This window comes from Urocitellus parryii, chromosome 1, assembly GCF_045843805.1.
Source record: "Urocitellus parryii isolate mUroPar1 chromosome 1, mUroPar1.hap1, whole genome shotgun sequence".
Lineage (NCBI taxonomy): Eukaryota > Metazoa > Chordata > Mammalia > Rodentia > Sciuridae > Urocitellus > Urocitellus parryii.
The window spans coordinates 35,977,659-35,992,890 of NC_135531.1; the positions used below are offsets into that span (position 1 = coordinate 35,977,659).

The following is a 15,232-nucleotide window of genomic DNA, read 5'->3' on the forward strand; positions in this document are numbered from 1 at the left end:
ATTTTCAAAAATATCTATATTGTAATTTAAATGATGTGCGCTTATTCATTCTTATCTAAGGAATCCTAAGCATCTGAGAGTCTAACCCTAAGCATCTGAGCGCATGCCCTTTTCTCAATTCTCAGATGTCCACGAGGTGAGGGCTGTATCACTTGGTGCATTTTGCCACCATATTCTTCTTTGTCAGTTTCCATCTGGCCATCTTCTCATCACATGTGTGGCCAAGGAGTGTCTGGGTTTGGCCTTCTCTGGTGTCTTTGCCCCTGGGAAGTGGATGGGGGTAGCACCAGGCTGATGAAGGCAGACTCAGAACATTGCAGGTGTGGGAGTGGATAATGCAAGTGGGAGTAGCCATTGCATGGATGACAGTTGGTGTCTGCAGCAGCAGGGGGAGGATCTGTTCTATGGGAGCACTCACCATTTGGTAGTGAGGGACAGAGTACAAGAGCCCATTGTTCCTTAAAAACAAACAAACAAACAAACAAAAACCTGTGTTTTGATCCATTGGCACACTAGAAAATGGAAATGTGAAGAAACGTGATGTCATGAAGCATATCACCTGAAAGGAAGGAGCTTCAAACTCTGCTTTTGGGAAGCTCAGCGGGGATGGGAAGCTATGCAAAGAATGATGATATTGACAAAACCATGGTCATGTTTATCACTCATGACCTTGGTTGGCTCTCTGGAAGGTTTCAACTAGACTCCCATTAGTTTCTCTAAACTCTAAAATACTCTGGCTTTTAGATAGTAGGTACAGATTTCTGGTACAGGATGTGTGGGACTTTTACAGTGTTTCTCTGCATAGACATTTAGAGACAAACAGGGACTCCTTATGACATCAAGGGTATTTTGTCCTCTAATTTTGCTTGTGCTCTATGGACTGGGAAAACTCAATGCATGTTATTATTTTTTTCCAATGTTATTAAAAGTGCTTTTTTTCCCCTCCCCTAACCTTTGCCCTCCTTATTTAGTGACCTTTTTCTCTTTCTGGCCTCTGCCCTTCCCTCTTCCTTTCAGTGATTCAGGTAGGGTTTTTCTCCATCTCTGCAGGTTTCCTTGGCGGTGGAGGTGAGGTAGCAATAGGGAAAGTGTGGTGAGATAACTATTTCAGGTTCTAAACTGTTGTGCTTTGTCTCTGAACTTTCTGATTACCTTCTGGATGGTATGTTTTCTTCTAGTCTTTGTACACTAGTTTGAGCCAAGCTGACCTCTTGCCCTCTTTGTTCATCTTTTACCAAATAAACCGCCAAAAAATGACTTGGTTTCAGTTTGCAATCTGGAATCATTCAGATTCTATTTTTGTTCACTAGATTCATAAATACCTCCGTGGTGTCTCTACATGAGCTCCTGATTCTTACTTGCCACGTGGAAAGGTGTTTGTTTGACATAAGTGACCCTGGAGAAAACATAATGCATAAAACTAGGATTCATAAAAATTGATTTTGACTCTGTTTTAAAACTCAGAGATATGTGCATATTTGGCTCAGCTACGCCTTTTTCATTTCAAAGAGCCCCCAAGGAATTACTATCCTATTATTTCAGTTTAAGATTTTCAAGGCAGACAGTACATGAAAAATGTTGACTTAGGACAAAGTCTTTGGAGTTAGGCTCTGGATGACAACTAAATGGTGGTGGTACCATAGGTGGGCAGCTGATGGCCATCCCTTTAGCAGAAGTTTCCAAGCAGCCATTGGGACCAGGTACTTGATGAAGCAGTGAGGACCTGGTCTTCATGAGATGTGTCCTGGTCCTCGTGGATGGGTCCAGTACAATGAGAGGCAGTTGTTCATACCCCTACTGCGTATGGACACCATGATTCCTTCTTGCCCCCCTTCCCATCAGCCCAGATGCAGCCCCAGATCCTCATCAGGAAACTCAGGGGAGTCGGCCACTTTGACATGTGAACTGTCACCCTGATGACTAGACGAGGTGAGAATGTAGTATAGTAAGTGACAGGAGGGGTTGTGGAGACAAGTGCTCTGGCTCAGGCAGGGCTTGGCGAAGAGCAGTGACCAGGAGGACGTGGCCAGCCAAGGAAGGAATGACCCCAGCAGAGTTAACTCTCCAAGGACTTCAGGTCAATCTGATAAAACTGGAGTCCGTTTAGGAGGAGTGGCCAGAGCTGCTCAGGAAGGACACTGGAGGGAAATCATGCTAAGGAATCGATACTTTATCTTGGAAGCCACTGGAAACAACTGTGGAAGAATTTCAGTCCTGGAATGACCAGTGTAAATCGCTCATGACTCAGGGATTTGAGTTCCTAGCCGGTGCTCCTTCGTATGTGATCTCACTCTCCTCTCACAGGGAAGTGCCAGTGTTTTATCACTGTCCCTGAGGGGAGTGGAGGGGCTGTCACAGTGAAGACTGCTTGGCCCCCAGCCCACGTGGCTCCAACTTGAGCAGTTTGCTTTTTTAAGGAGTAAAGATTCCAGCAGATCCTATTTGAGAAACACCAACTAAAGAAACCAGAGTCTCGACTCTAAAAATACCTTTTAATTTTAAATTATCAGCACCAAGAGAAATCAACATCAGAACTAGACTTTTTAATGTCATTAAAATTAAAAATTAAAAATGAATGTATCTTGAATTCTTAATTTGAGAAACACTGGATCCATGCCGCAGAATGTAGAGGCACTGAAATGAATTCCGCCCAGATGAAGCCAGTGAGGACCCAGGAAGGGGAGAACGGGTGGATTCCAGTGGGGTGGGCTTTCTGATCTCCAGGTGTTGGAAAGCAGATGTGGGGACCAGCAAGGTGGGGGACAGGATCTTAGGTTGATTGGTTGCCAGCTTGGGGAGTCGACAGTAAGGGATTCTGAAAGTAAGCATGGGGAACTCTTGTTTTTTAATTGCTGGGAATTGAACCCAGGGACACCCTACCAGGAGCCACATCCCCAGGTCTTTTTATTTTTTGAGATAGGATCTCCCTAATTTGCCTCATCTGGCCTCGAACTTGGGATCCTCCTGCTTCAGCCTCCAGAGTCCTGGGATTACAGGCATGTCTTTGTTTTTAATGCTTGTGAAACATTCAGACGAGGTTGGAATTATTGGAGGGGAGAGTTCAGATTCATGTTATAGCTCTGTGTGATGTGAAGTGGTCTGGGCACCGGGATGACACTTAAAATTAGTAGGACCAGTCTCCGGAGAGGAGCAAGGAGCCTCAGGAGCGAGAGTTTGTCCACCAAATGTCCAGCCAGTGTGGAGCTGGTTCCCATCCCTGCCTGTTCTAGGAGAGGCTCTCAGGGATGAGACTGCACATGCTCCAGGAAAAGCCCCTTCAGGTGGTGGCACTTGGGGAAATTTCCCTTGTTTTCTTTGAAAGCTGTTCTACATGTTCATGTTTCAAAAATATATTGATTCCAGGGCTGAGGTCGTGGCTCAGTGGTAGAGTGCTCACCTAGCATGCACGGGGTACTGGGTTTGGTCCTCAGCACCACATAAAAGTAAAATAAAGATATTGTGTCCACCTAAAACTAAAAAATAAATATTAAAAAAGATATATATATATTTTTTTACTTATCCAGTGTATTCATGAATGGTGATGTTGATTGGACACTTTTTTCCTAGAAATGTGATGAAGTTTGAGAATATCGGGAGAGTCATAGGAAAAGTATAAGAAGCAAAATGGAAAACACCTATAAGCTTGCACCCATTAGTGGAGTTCTGATCTATTTCCTTTCAGTCTTTTGTTCACGTGCATTTTTTAAAAATTTTTTAAATTTAACTATTTGTTTTGATAAAATTTTAGATCTACATTTATTTGTAGGCAATAATAAAGATCCCCTGCACACAGTTGCCCCCAGTAATAGTGTTTTGAAGAGCCCAGTCTCACTCCAGGATGTCAACAGGGGAACAGTTGAGATACACAGTCTCATGAGCGCAGGGACCCTCCTGTGGCTCTCATAGAGCCACACTCATGACCCTTCTGAACCCCAGAAACCTCTAATCTGTTCTTCATTCTTGGTAATTTTGTCATTTTGAGACTATTATGGCAATGGAGCCCCACAGCATGTAAATAAACTTCTGGGACTGGCTTTTTCCAGCTTTGGGATATTATAAATAGAGCTGCTATGAACACTCATGTGCAAGTTTTCGTGCAAACATAAGTTTTCATTTATCCAGAATCAGTGCCCAAGTGTGGACGCGCCTGCGTGTGTGCATCCGCGTTTTATAAAATAAACCTAGGATTATACTGTGTGGGCGTGTAGTACAAATATATCACAAACTTATTTTAGTATCACTCTAATGAAAAGACATTTCTGTACAGTGATCTTTTTCTTCATACTAAACAGATCTGCGTGGAGAGACTGGCTTAATGGTTTGAACATCTTCCTTGTGTTGGAAGAGTTGGCCTGCGTGGTGGGAAGAGCTACAAGAAAGCTCTAGAGTAACCGTCTTGGGACAACTGGTGCCAACAGGGGTGATTTTCTTTGCACAGTAGATTCTTCTTAAAAATTAAATATAAGGTTTTCTTTCTGAACATAAAGAATGTAATTTGGCATTACAGAAGAAATCTGAGGAGGGGAGGTAGAAATAACAGGTAAGGGTGCAGTGGGATAGGAGAAATAACGTCTAGCATCTAGCGTTCTAGAGCACAAGAGGATAACTATGTTTGACAAAATTTAATTGTGTGTTTAAAAATAGTAGAGAAGGATTTGAATGTCCTCAACACAAAGAAATAAGTGTTTGGGCTGATGGATACAGTTGACTGATCTGATCGTTACACATTGTATACAACGATTGAAACCCCACACCACTCTCCATAAATATTTAAATTATGTGTCAATTAAAAATTTAAAAATTACACAAGAAACCTGTGCACAAGTCTCCCATGAAAATCACAGTTTCTAACCTTGTGTGCACATTCAGACTTGAGGTCTGGCTTTCCACAAAATGCAAGTGTCCTGATTATATTCTTTAATGGGTGTGCGTGTGTTAGCCACCTTTTGTAGTTCCCTTTTTCCACTCAAGTTTAGTAAGAGGGGTCAGGGTTGGTTTGTCGCCTGGCTCTTTCTTGATGGAGAGCTGTGGCCATTCAAGCCAGTTCAGATGGCTTTGGCCCAGTTCATGTGGTTCCATATCTCCTCCCAACTTGTAGGCCGCTCCCCTGGGATCTGTGACTTCTTAGACTCCTGCTCCTACCTGGCTGCCTTGTGGCGGCATCAGCAAGGTCTGAGATGGCCGGTTAAGAGGTGCTGTCCAGGGACTTGGGTCAGCACAGCCTCCTGTCCTTGTCATGTCCTGCATATCCTCCTGGCACTTGTGGTGGTATGTCATCTGTGCCTTCATTTGGGGGCAGCCCTTTTTGTAGAAGGGATTAAGAAAATTGCTTTCCTATGGAGTTTCTAGAAGGTTGGTTTCATTGATTTACATTTTATAGTGAGTCCCGTTCTTTATATCTTCTTTCTAGAGAAACAGTTGCTGCGTTGTGTTTGGCATTAAAATTATTTGTGGTGATGAGTTGGTGGAATCTTAACTGTCCCTCTTTAGTGGCTTACGTGACTCTCAGTTCCGGCAGTCAGAAGCCAAGCACTGAGGTGGCACATGGAGCCCCTCACATCCCAGACCCTGCCCCAGCCACACTCAGCTGCTAGGGTGCCCTGTGTCTGCTTCTTTCCCAGCCACTGCCTTCCCAGGTGGCTTCTTCCCATCGTATGTGGGGCATTTCCTGATCCAGCCCCCATGGGTTTGGGTTGCCTGTTTAATTTTCTGATCCCTCCAGGGACTGAGAGCTTGATCAAGGGAGGGGCTGTTAATTCATCATTGTCTTTCATTGTCCAGTTCACAGCTTGGCATGAGTGACTGAAGAAATCAGAGAGTACTTAAGTGAAAAATGGAACAAGACTAAACCTAGACCCTGGGGAAGGAGATGAAAACTGGCCTTTCTTTCCCCCTTCTCTGTCTTTCAAAGGGCCATTGGAATTCTGCCCTTTGTACTCCTTTTTCTTCCACCCTGAGCAAGCTCTTTGCCCCTGCATTCATGGTTTTGCCCACCGCTCTGCCCCCTGACCTCAATCAGTGCAGAAGAGGAACAACCCACAAAAATGGAGGGAGAAGTAGGCAGGCTCTGGGGGAAGCCTACATTCATAGCTCTGATCTCAGCGTCTGGCCCTGGAGACAGGCTGCTTCATTCTATACACTTGAAGATCATCTCAGGCTGAGAATGTGCTCAGTGGCTCACAGCAGATAGTTGGCAGAGCTGGAATTCAACAGGTGTCCCTCAATTACTGAATTGAACAGGAATTCAAAGGTGTCTTTTGACCCTCACAGGTATGACTTCACCATGCATGCCTTTTAAAGACTCCCAGGAATGCTTCCCCGTGCTATGTGCTATTGGGCAAGTTCCCCAACTTATCTGATCCTCTGTGAATTAATCCTTAAAAAATTGAGCAACAGTGTTTCTTCCCCTTCTGTGGACCAAATGAGGTACCATAATCAGTGTACCCAGTGTAAGCAGCCAATGCATGTAAGTACCCATTTCTTCTGCCTGGCCCACTTCCTTAATTTGTTTTGGTACCAGATGATACATGGGGTGCTGAAAACCTGATGACAATTGAAATGACTTAACCTCACTACGCTGGGCGTGGTGGTGCACACCTATAATCCAGTTCCTCCAGAGGCTCAGGCAGGAGGATCACAAGTTCAAGGTCAGCCTGAACAATTTAGTGAGATCTGTCTCAAAATAAAAAGTACTGGGGATGTAGCTCAGTGGTAGAGTGGTTGCCTACCATGCATGAGACCCTCAGTTTTTTTTTTTTTTTTCAGTTTTTTTTTTTCAGTTTTTTTTACTGAAAAAAAAAATTGAAAGCAGTTTTTGTTTTATTGTTTTATCTATATTTAGAAGTTGGTTATCTAGCAAAGTTTCGGAATATTCGTTTATATAAAGATAGTTGTAACCCCCTGTGCCATGACAGCTAGGGTGCTGAGTCTCTGATGGGGTGGAGCTGAACACAGGGCACTGCTATTACTTTCCCCTGCACCCTGGGGGTGGACCAGTATCAGTTTGCTTTTGATGAGATTTCACTTTCTAGGGGACTTTACATGTTCATCCCTCAAATAGTGTCCTCAGTCTCCTGAGGCAGCAGCAAAAGCAATGGGCTGAGGAAGAGTTTCAGTTAGGCCAACTGTTGCCTTCTTAGTCTGGACTCACAATCCTTGGGTTGTCATTTCTAGACCTTGGTTGCAAAGAAACACAACAGTGTGCATTTATGGAGAATGCAGTCCCCACCTGGCATCCCCTGGCAGTTGGTTCTAGGACCACTGCCCTTAGGATATGAAAACCTGTGGATGCTCAAATCCCTTAGATAAAATAGCATGCAAATTACCTGTAACCCAGGGGTATCCTCCCATATACTTTAATTCATCTCTAAATTACCATAATACCAAATACAATACCAAATGTAAATTCGCAAATAATTATTATACTGATTGTTTAGGGAATAACAACAAATACAGACACTTACCCCCTGGATATCCCACATCTGTGGTTGGTTGAATCTGAGGACCCAGGGTGCACAGGTGCGGAGAGCCCACTGTCATCGTGGAGCTGGGGAGAGCACATGCCAGCCACTGGCAGCGCAGAGCCCGTGAAGCTCCACTCAGGAGCTCAAGGCTGCTGTGTGACTGCTCATGCTAGCCATGTGTCAGGAGGCAGATGGCTAATAACCTCTGTCGCCAGTCACTACTTTGGTTCCTGAATTACTGAGCCAATACATAAAAGAAAGAAGGAAATTTAGGAGATGCATCCCCTGAAGCAAGGTACAATTTCAAGGAAAATGTAAACAAGACCAGCCAAATTTGTGCAGAGGGATGAAAATGGGGGAAACAAGTGTTATGTTCAAAGAGTTTTTCACCAGGTGTCTTACAGGCAAGGCTGTCATCAAAAATATAGGCTGAATGCACCTCCTGCCCTATTGCTCATCCTCTCCTCCAGCAAGCTGGTGTTCAGACCCTCATCTGCAGCCTGGGCTCCTCTACTCCCTAAACTCTGGATTATTTCCCTATGGGATACTCTACGTTGTTCCTTTCCTTGTGTCCCCATAGGAATAGCTGTCTTCCCCACTGTAATTGGGATTGAACCCAGGGCCTCTCAAATGCTAGGCAAGTGTTCTGCCATTGACCCTCATCCCCAGCCCAGTAGCTACTTCTGTTGAGTTCTCATTGGGTACCAGTCACTATGACTTTTGCCTATATTATTTTCTTTAGTCTTCACATGGATTCTATGAGTTAAGTATTCTTACCATCATCATCATCATCCTTATTTTAGAGATGGGGAAAATCAAGAGTTGGAGAAATGAGGACACATACTCCTTGCCCTTGAGTAATAGCATGTATTAAGGGGAAATGAGTCCAGCTCAATGTGATTTCCAAGGCTATGATTGCTCCTTATCTCCTTCTGCCTCTTCATACACATTAAACCCATTTTGAGGGCCAAGGCCATTACTCAGTATGTATTGAGTGTATAGTGGGCTAAGGCTGAGCACTGGGAGACAAGATAGGCAAGGTTCTCGCCCTTGGAGTAGGGAGGTATAAATCAGTGTGGATCACCTCCAGCATTTAAAATAAATGAAATAGGTAGTAAATATGGGGAAGCATCAAACATTGTTGTCTGTTTTCTGTTGGTATAACAAGGTACTTGAGACTGGGTAATATGTTAACAATAGAGGGTTATTTGGCCCAGAGTTCTGGGAACAGGGAGATTCAAGAGCATGGCACCAGCATCTTCTCAAGAGATGGTGAGGGTAAGTGTTGCTTTTATGAAACTGATGAGACTCTACAATAGTTTACAATGGAAAAACATAACTGTGGTCAGAAGAGTTTGAAAGATCCTGACCAAGAATGTTTAGCGTGGAAGGATTAGGTGATGATTTTGAAGCCAGGTGGTGGGTAAGCCCCCAGGAACTGCAAAGGAGCTATGAAGACAGCTGGAGCAGGACTGGGCAGGGTGTCCTCTAGTCAGTGTCTCAGTGTTGGCCACGAAGATACCATTTGAGCTGAGACCTGAAGGAGAGTAGCAGGGTGACAGCAGTCCAGGCACAGGAGGAGGTGTGAGGATCTGGGCAGGAAAGAGCAGGGGGACAATTCCCAGGAGCAGAGATGGAGTGGACAGTAGTGCTGGACCACAAGGCAGTATAGTTAGAAAATGCTAATGAAAATCCCAGTTAGCAAATCCCAGTGCCTGGAAATCACCACCCTCACCCTCACCCTCACCCTCACCCTTCTTAGCCTGGGTCCTGTGGAGAATAATAAAACACTGAATTAGATGGTATTGCCATGCTGATTTTATTGGCCTCTGTTCACTGTTTTTATCTCTTTGATTTTTTTTAAACACGTACTTCTGTGTGTTAGGAAGAGTTTGCTCATGGGCTCTGGCTCACTGCTGCACTTTTTCTGGTACCTGGGTGGACATGTGGTTTTCTGGCACGTTAGGCATTTCTAGACCATTGTACTTCATGCTTGGCACTTCTGGGTCATAGCTTGATGTTTGGCAGCATTCCTGCCTCTGCCCAGGGTACCACTGGCACCCATGTCCTCTCCCCTAGGCTGTGACAACCAAAAATGTTTCCCAACACTGCCAAATGTGCTTGGGGAGCGAAATCGAGAACCACTGCTCTAACAGAAATTTTAGGCTAACGTCAGGTGATGTTGCCATGACTGAGAATGTCCTGTGTCCCCTCTGTTGATCATGTCAGGCTTTTTTTCATTTCTACTATCTTCAGTTGGGAAGGTTAGGTTTTATGTCTGAAAGCTCCTGATGAATTGCAATAAAAGAAATCTGTAAATGTCTGTACGTTATAAAGACTGTACAAGCAGGTAGGGGCTTCCTTGAAATATTTGTACTGTTCTATGGTTAAAGATAAAACCTGTTTTATCTGATTAGTTGACTCCATGCCTTTTCATTTTTTATGCAGCAGTGGACCTATGGTTGGTCAAATCTCTGAGTTTTTTTTTTTTTTCCCCATTAGTGTTGATTGGTTACCTCTGTTCTGCCCCCACACAAACCCAGTTCATCTTGTGACCAGTGGTTTATAATTCTATAACAAGAGCCGTTTGTTCCAAACTGCTCTAAGTTGATTTCCCCTAAGTTGATTTCCTGTGTATGAATCTTCCACATTTGGCTCATTTTCTAAACACATAGCATTTTTCCTGGTATTTGCTCCCTTGAAGTAACTCAGCTTATTCTGAGTTGGGTTTTAGAAATACATCTTATTATTGCATTGTGGCTGTCATTTCTTCTAGAAACAGTCCTGTTTAAAAGAACCTCATTCTTGAAACTGGGAAGTTTCTTCTCTGCTGCTTGGGAATAATCTTGCACAACTCGTACTCCATTAATTGTTACACATAGAAGTGACTTTTGATAGTTCAAGAGGCTCTCTTTAAAACTTCTTGAGTAGGATCGTGGGTCTTATTAATCCTTTGAAATCTTTCCAAATTAAATCAGTTGTTCATTCAACCAGTAATGCATTAAGACACCAGAATGCAGGGGCACATTGTGTCCCTTACCTCGGTAGCTTTTCTCCTTTGATGTTCACCTGTCAGTGAGGCTGTCCCCAAACACCTGATGTAAAATAAGTCCCTTTGGTCGGCCTTGTCCTTTCTTCCCCTCATTTACAGGTTGTAGACATTCATTACCGTCAGTGGATCAGTGATGCTGAGTATTTACTTGGATGCTTGTTTTTCACTTCCTTCCCCTGAATTGGAATGTAAGCTCTGTCCCTAGCTGCCTGGTTTGAATGGAATTTCTGAATTTTTAAATTTTCGAACATTTATATGTGCCAGATACTGTTCCAAGATCTTTAGCAATGTTAACCCATTTCTGGATGGATGATCATCCTTCCTTTCCTTCACAAATACATTTTTTCTCTACTTTTCCGTTTCTTTTTTCTTATCAGCTGCAACCCTGTATCTTGACATATGCTTTTAAATTTTTTTTCTGTTTATAGCCTCCTATTTTGTCTATCTCTCAACATGATCCAGAAGTCACAAGAATGAATAGTTGGAGTTTTTTGTTTGTTTGTTTTTGATTTTCCCACTTCCAGAACAGTCATGTGCCCACATTTTGTACACAGAAGATGGGGACTCTGTTTACAGATCACAGCATTTTTTTCTTTTCAGTGACTGTACCCAGCTCTGAGCTGTTCATTTGGACTCATGCACTGTCTTGCTCTTTCCGGTACATTAAAAAGAAAAGAAAATATTTACATATAACATAGAGTTATCATTGCATGTGTGCATGTAAGAGAGAGAGACACACACACTAAGTATTGTAGGGTATATATGATTATTTCCAGAAAGCATCATCAATATGATCTTACCTATAGCTAAATTTTTTAATATTCTAAATAATTTCTGTCTTTAAATTCTGGATTGCTTCACATACTCAGTAAGAAACTGATAGGCACAGTTTTGTCAACATTAGGAAAGACTTGGTGACAGTGAGTCGACAGAGCCTTGGGTAGAAGATAGTTGTGCTGGCTTTGGTGCCCTGTCTTCTTTTCTGGAAGAAAGTGTTGGAGGCGAGTTGAGTTGTACTTTGAGCTTGCAGAGTGAGGTGAGACCTGGGAGGTGGTACAGTTCCTCCTTTCCACTCCTCAGCTGGCCAGAAGTTGATGGGGCCAGGCCGGTTCTGCCACTGCCCCACCCCATTGTCACTTTCTATGGAAGACCCAGCCACCCTGTCCAACCGCCATGTTTCTGGAATTCCTGCCTAGATGGGTGTCCCAGGGATGTGGCAAGCTGGGAAGGTCAGAGGGGTGTCATTGCTTAACATCTGGAATTTTGTTGGTTGCCTTAGGACTACTTTTACTGTTGGCCTGAGTTTCCATTTCTTTAACTTTCTTCCATGGTATTTATGACTCAAAATGAAAGGTCATGTGTTTCTTCATTCTCGAATGTCCTTGTGTCTTTTGCTTTAATACTTGTTTTTCTGGACGTGGCGCACTCTACCCTACACTCTGCTGCAGCCCTAGGCCTCTACCCAGCCTGAGTGCTCACATGGCAGGTTGCCCCTTTGCCCTGAGGTGGGGCCACCCGTGCTGCCTCATTCTGCTGGTGGAGGTCCGAGCCCAAGGAGCAGCTGATGAGATGGCTCTTGCTCAGGAGAGATGGGTGGGTCCCCGCTTTGGCCTCGAGCACTTTCTCAGGACTGGTTGTGACCAACTTTTATGGTTCATGTGGCAGAAATGCCACAAGTAAAGCTTTTATTTTTCTCCAGAAATATAAAACATGCCACTTCTCACGACTCAGGAAAACCATTGGGTTGGTATTTTTGCAATTCTTGGTGTGTTATTCACTTTTGCAAAAACATGCCATTTGTTAGCCATGTAGGTAGCTAGTTGCTTTTTAAATATATAATTTCCAATTTAAAATTTCTGCAAATATTCCAGAAAATTGTTGTGTATGTGTACCTGTGAGTGTATACTTGGGAAGGCTGTATGTTTTATGTTTTTCATGTTGCTTACATCTTTCCTTTTTTTAAAAAAAAAAAAAACCTATTGGCATTTTTGTTTTACTTAAATGATGATTGCAATTAAAGTAGCATAAAATCTACTAACTGGTAGGGCCTGGATATGGAGTTCAGAGATAGAACCCAAGGCCCCAGGTATGATGACCAGCACCACAAAAAACAAACAAACCAACAAATACAAAACTCTACCAACTAGTAAATGAGTAAATATGGAGAATTCCATAATCAGATGGTTTTGCCACATTTGTTAGTTTGGAGGCTGGTCAAGCTTTGGTCAACTGATGGGGCTTAACTTGCTGTGTGTGGTTCATCCTATACCAGATCCATTATGATAAAAGATCACTGAGCAGGTCTTCACAAATACATGTTAAACTCAATAATCAAGCCTACTGTCTCTTGATGTACAAGCAGCAGTGTGTATGTGCACTCATTGCTGCTGTTGGGAATTTTAAGGAATATAGCTTGTCAATGAAACAAATTTTTAAAAACTCTGAACATGGATCTGTTTAGCCTATAGATAATGAATAGTTATATGTCTTGGTTGAGAGGGCATGTTGGCCAGCAATATTTTCTAAACATTGATGTTCCAGTCTTCAAACAGATACATGGAATGTATATGGAATAAATAAGAATTTATATAATATTTGAACTATTAAAACTAAAACTTAAATTATATAATACTTAATTGATGAACCTTACTGAACCTTACTGAAGCTTTGAAATTACTGTATGACCCAATATAAAACATCTTTTGGGAAAGCCAAATTACTTTCTAAGGACTTAGCTAGTTCCTTAGATGTTATATAGCAATTGCAGAAATACACAGAGAAATGAACTATAGATTTGTAATTTCTATGTTTCTCAAAGAATTGTTAGTGCTTAAACTAATGTCTTTTAGAAATATCTGATAGCAACTGTCAAATAATTGCTTCCCTTAGAAATACTGCAAAGAACTTTTCATTTTCTTTATGTCACCTGACTTAAAGAAAATGAAAAGTTCTTTGCAGTATTTTTTAATTGAGGATCTTCATACTGAGATGGTGTTGTTGGTTGGGGAAGCTTCTGTGAAAACCATTTACTGCTGACTAAACAACTGAGTTTGTCTCCCTCCCGCAGGTGTTCACTTACAAACAGAGCACAATCACCCAGCAGAAGGTGACCCCTATGCACCCCATGAACGAGGAGGGTGTGGACGACATGGCCACCCTGTCTGAGCTCCACGGAGGCTCCATCATGTACAACCTGTTCCAGCGATATAAGAGAAATCAGATATATGTGAGTTCCACCTCTAATTTCTTCAAGAAGAAGTTCCTCAAGTTTGAGTGACTCTTTATTTTTATTTCCAGTGTATTTCCTGAACCTCTGTTAATCTAAGTAAAACAGTCTCCGAGGGTTTTACCAAATTAGAAACTTGATTCAACAAACCATCTTCTCCTTAGGTTTATTGCCCAGATTTTGTCAGAGGGGCTTTGGTTTCTGTTGAAGGACCTTCAGCACACTGAGGTCATTTGCCCTCTTCCTTCTCGAGTGCACGCCCTGTCCCTGTTGTAAGGGACTAAGAAGTCACCTGGAGTTGTTTGGCTTTCTCCATCAAGGACTGGGGCAAATGTTGACTTGGAGACAGGCCACCTAAAGTTTAAGTTGCTTTCTTTCTTTTCTTTTTTCAGTTTTCTGTTTTTATAGATCTTTACTGCTTTTCCTGGCTCTGGAGCTCTTCCTGGGGGATTTTTGCATTCAAGGGAATTCAACTTTCCAAGTTGTGGGGTTGCTGTTTTGCTATTTTGAAGGGAGAAATGTCCATAAAAAAAGCACTCGTGCATTTCTTCTCCTTAGTTTCATGAAATTTAAATAAACCTATATTATAAAGTAATATGTAAAAATTACTTCTAATAACTTTTTGACATTAAAGTACAGATATTACACTATCTGTGAAGATTTATTGATCTCTGTATTTCTTTCCTTTTTCCATCTTCCTCTTTGCAAGTAAAGATTTATTGACCTGTGTATTTCCCCTTTCCATATGCCTTTTTGCAAGTCTTAATAGTAAACTATCAATTTCAAATTCATATAATTTTAAAAAGTGCCAAATTTTGATACTTGAAAAATTCTGACCTTTTAGTAAGTTTTAGGAGTAATTTGTAACTTTGCTAATGTTGGGGTTCTGATTAATAATAGTATCAGCCTTTGACATGACTAGGAGGTACTGCCCGAAACCCCAGGTATGCTGGCTACTCAGTACTCTACAGTATCCCTTAACTTGGGGAGGAATGGTTAGGACAGAGGAAGAACCAGGTATTTGTGGATTTAATGCTTCGTTTTCCCCAACTTAAAAAAAAAAAAAAAAAAAGTATGTTTATTTGCCTTTTTTTACATTGTGAAAGTGTCATTTTTGCCAGATTGACCTAATGTTTGCCAAATGTTTTCAAGCAGCCCTGTCAATCGTGTTGTAGTCCTCTGACTTGCTGGGCTTGCTTACCATAAGTCTCTAGATTAGAATGGTTTCCATATGTTCTTCAGAAAAGGTAATGTTTATCCATGTTTATGTAAAAGTGGCCACATATTCTGCGTTTTGCATGTGTTGGCAGAATGTGCATTTATTCTTTTGTTTCCTTCTCCAAAATCTGCTTACATGTGACTAGTGAATTAACTAGCTGTGGAACACCCATTACTCAGGGTTCTGCTACTGCTGCACTCTGCAGCTATTCTCATTATTAAATCCCCCACACTGTCATGTAACTACTTGCCAGGTTTTTTAAGGACTTATTT

At 42.2% G+C, this 15,232-nt stretch overlaps 1 protein-coding gene across 1 annotated transcript in view; it reads left to right on the plus strand.

Annotated features, from left to right (window-relative positions):
* Myo10 (myosin X) overlaps positions 1 to 15,232 on the plus strand; it is a 203,951-nt gene that overhangs the window by 65,881 nt on the left and 122,838 nt on the right. Inside the window, exon 3 of the mRNA XM_026393627.2 lies at positions 13,583 to 13,741. Within this exon, the coding sequence (XP_026249412.2) occupies positions 13,583 to 13,741 (159 nt within the window). The remainder of the gene's footprint in view (positions 1 to 13,582; positions 13,742 to 15,232) is intronic.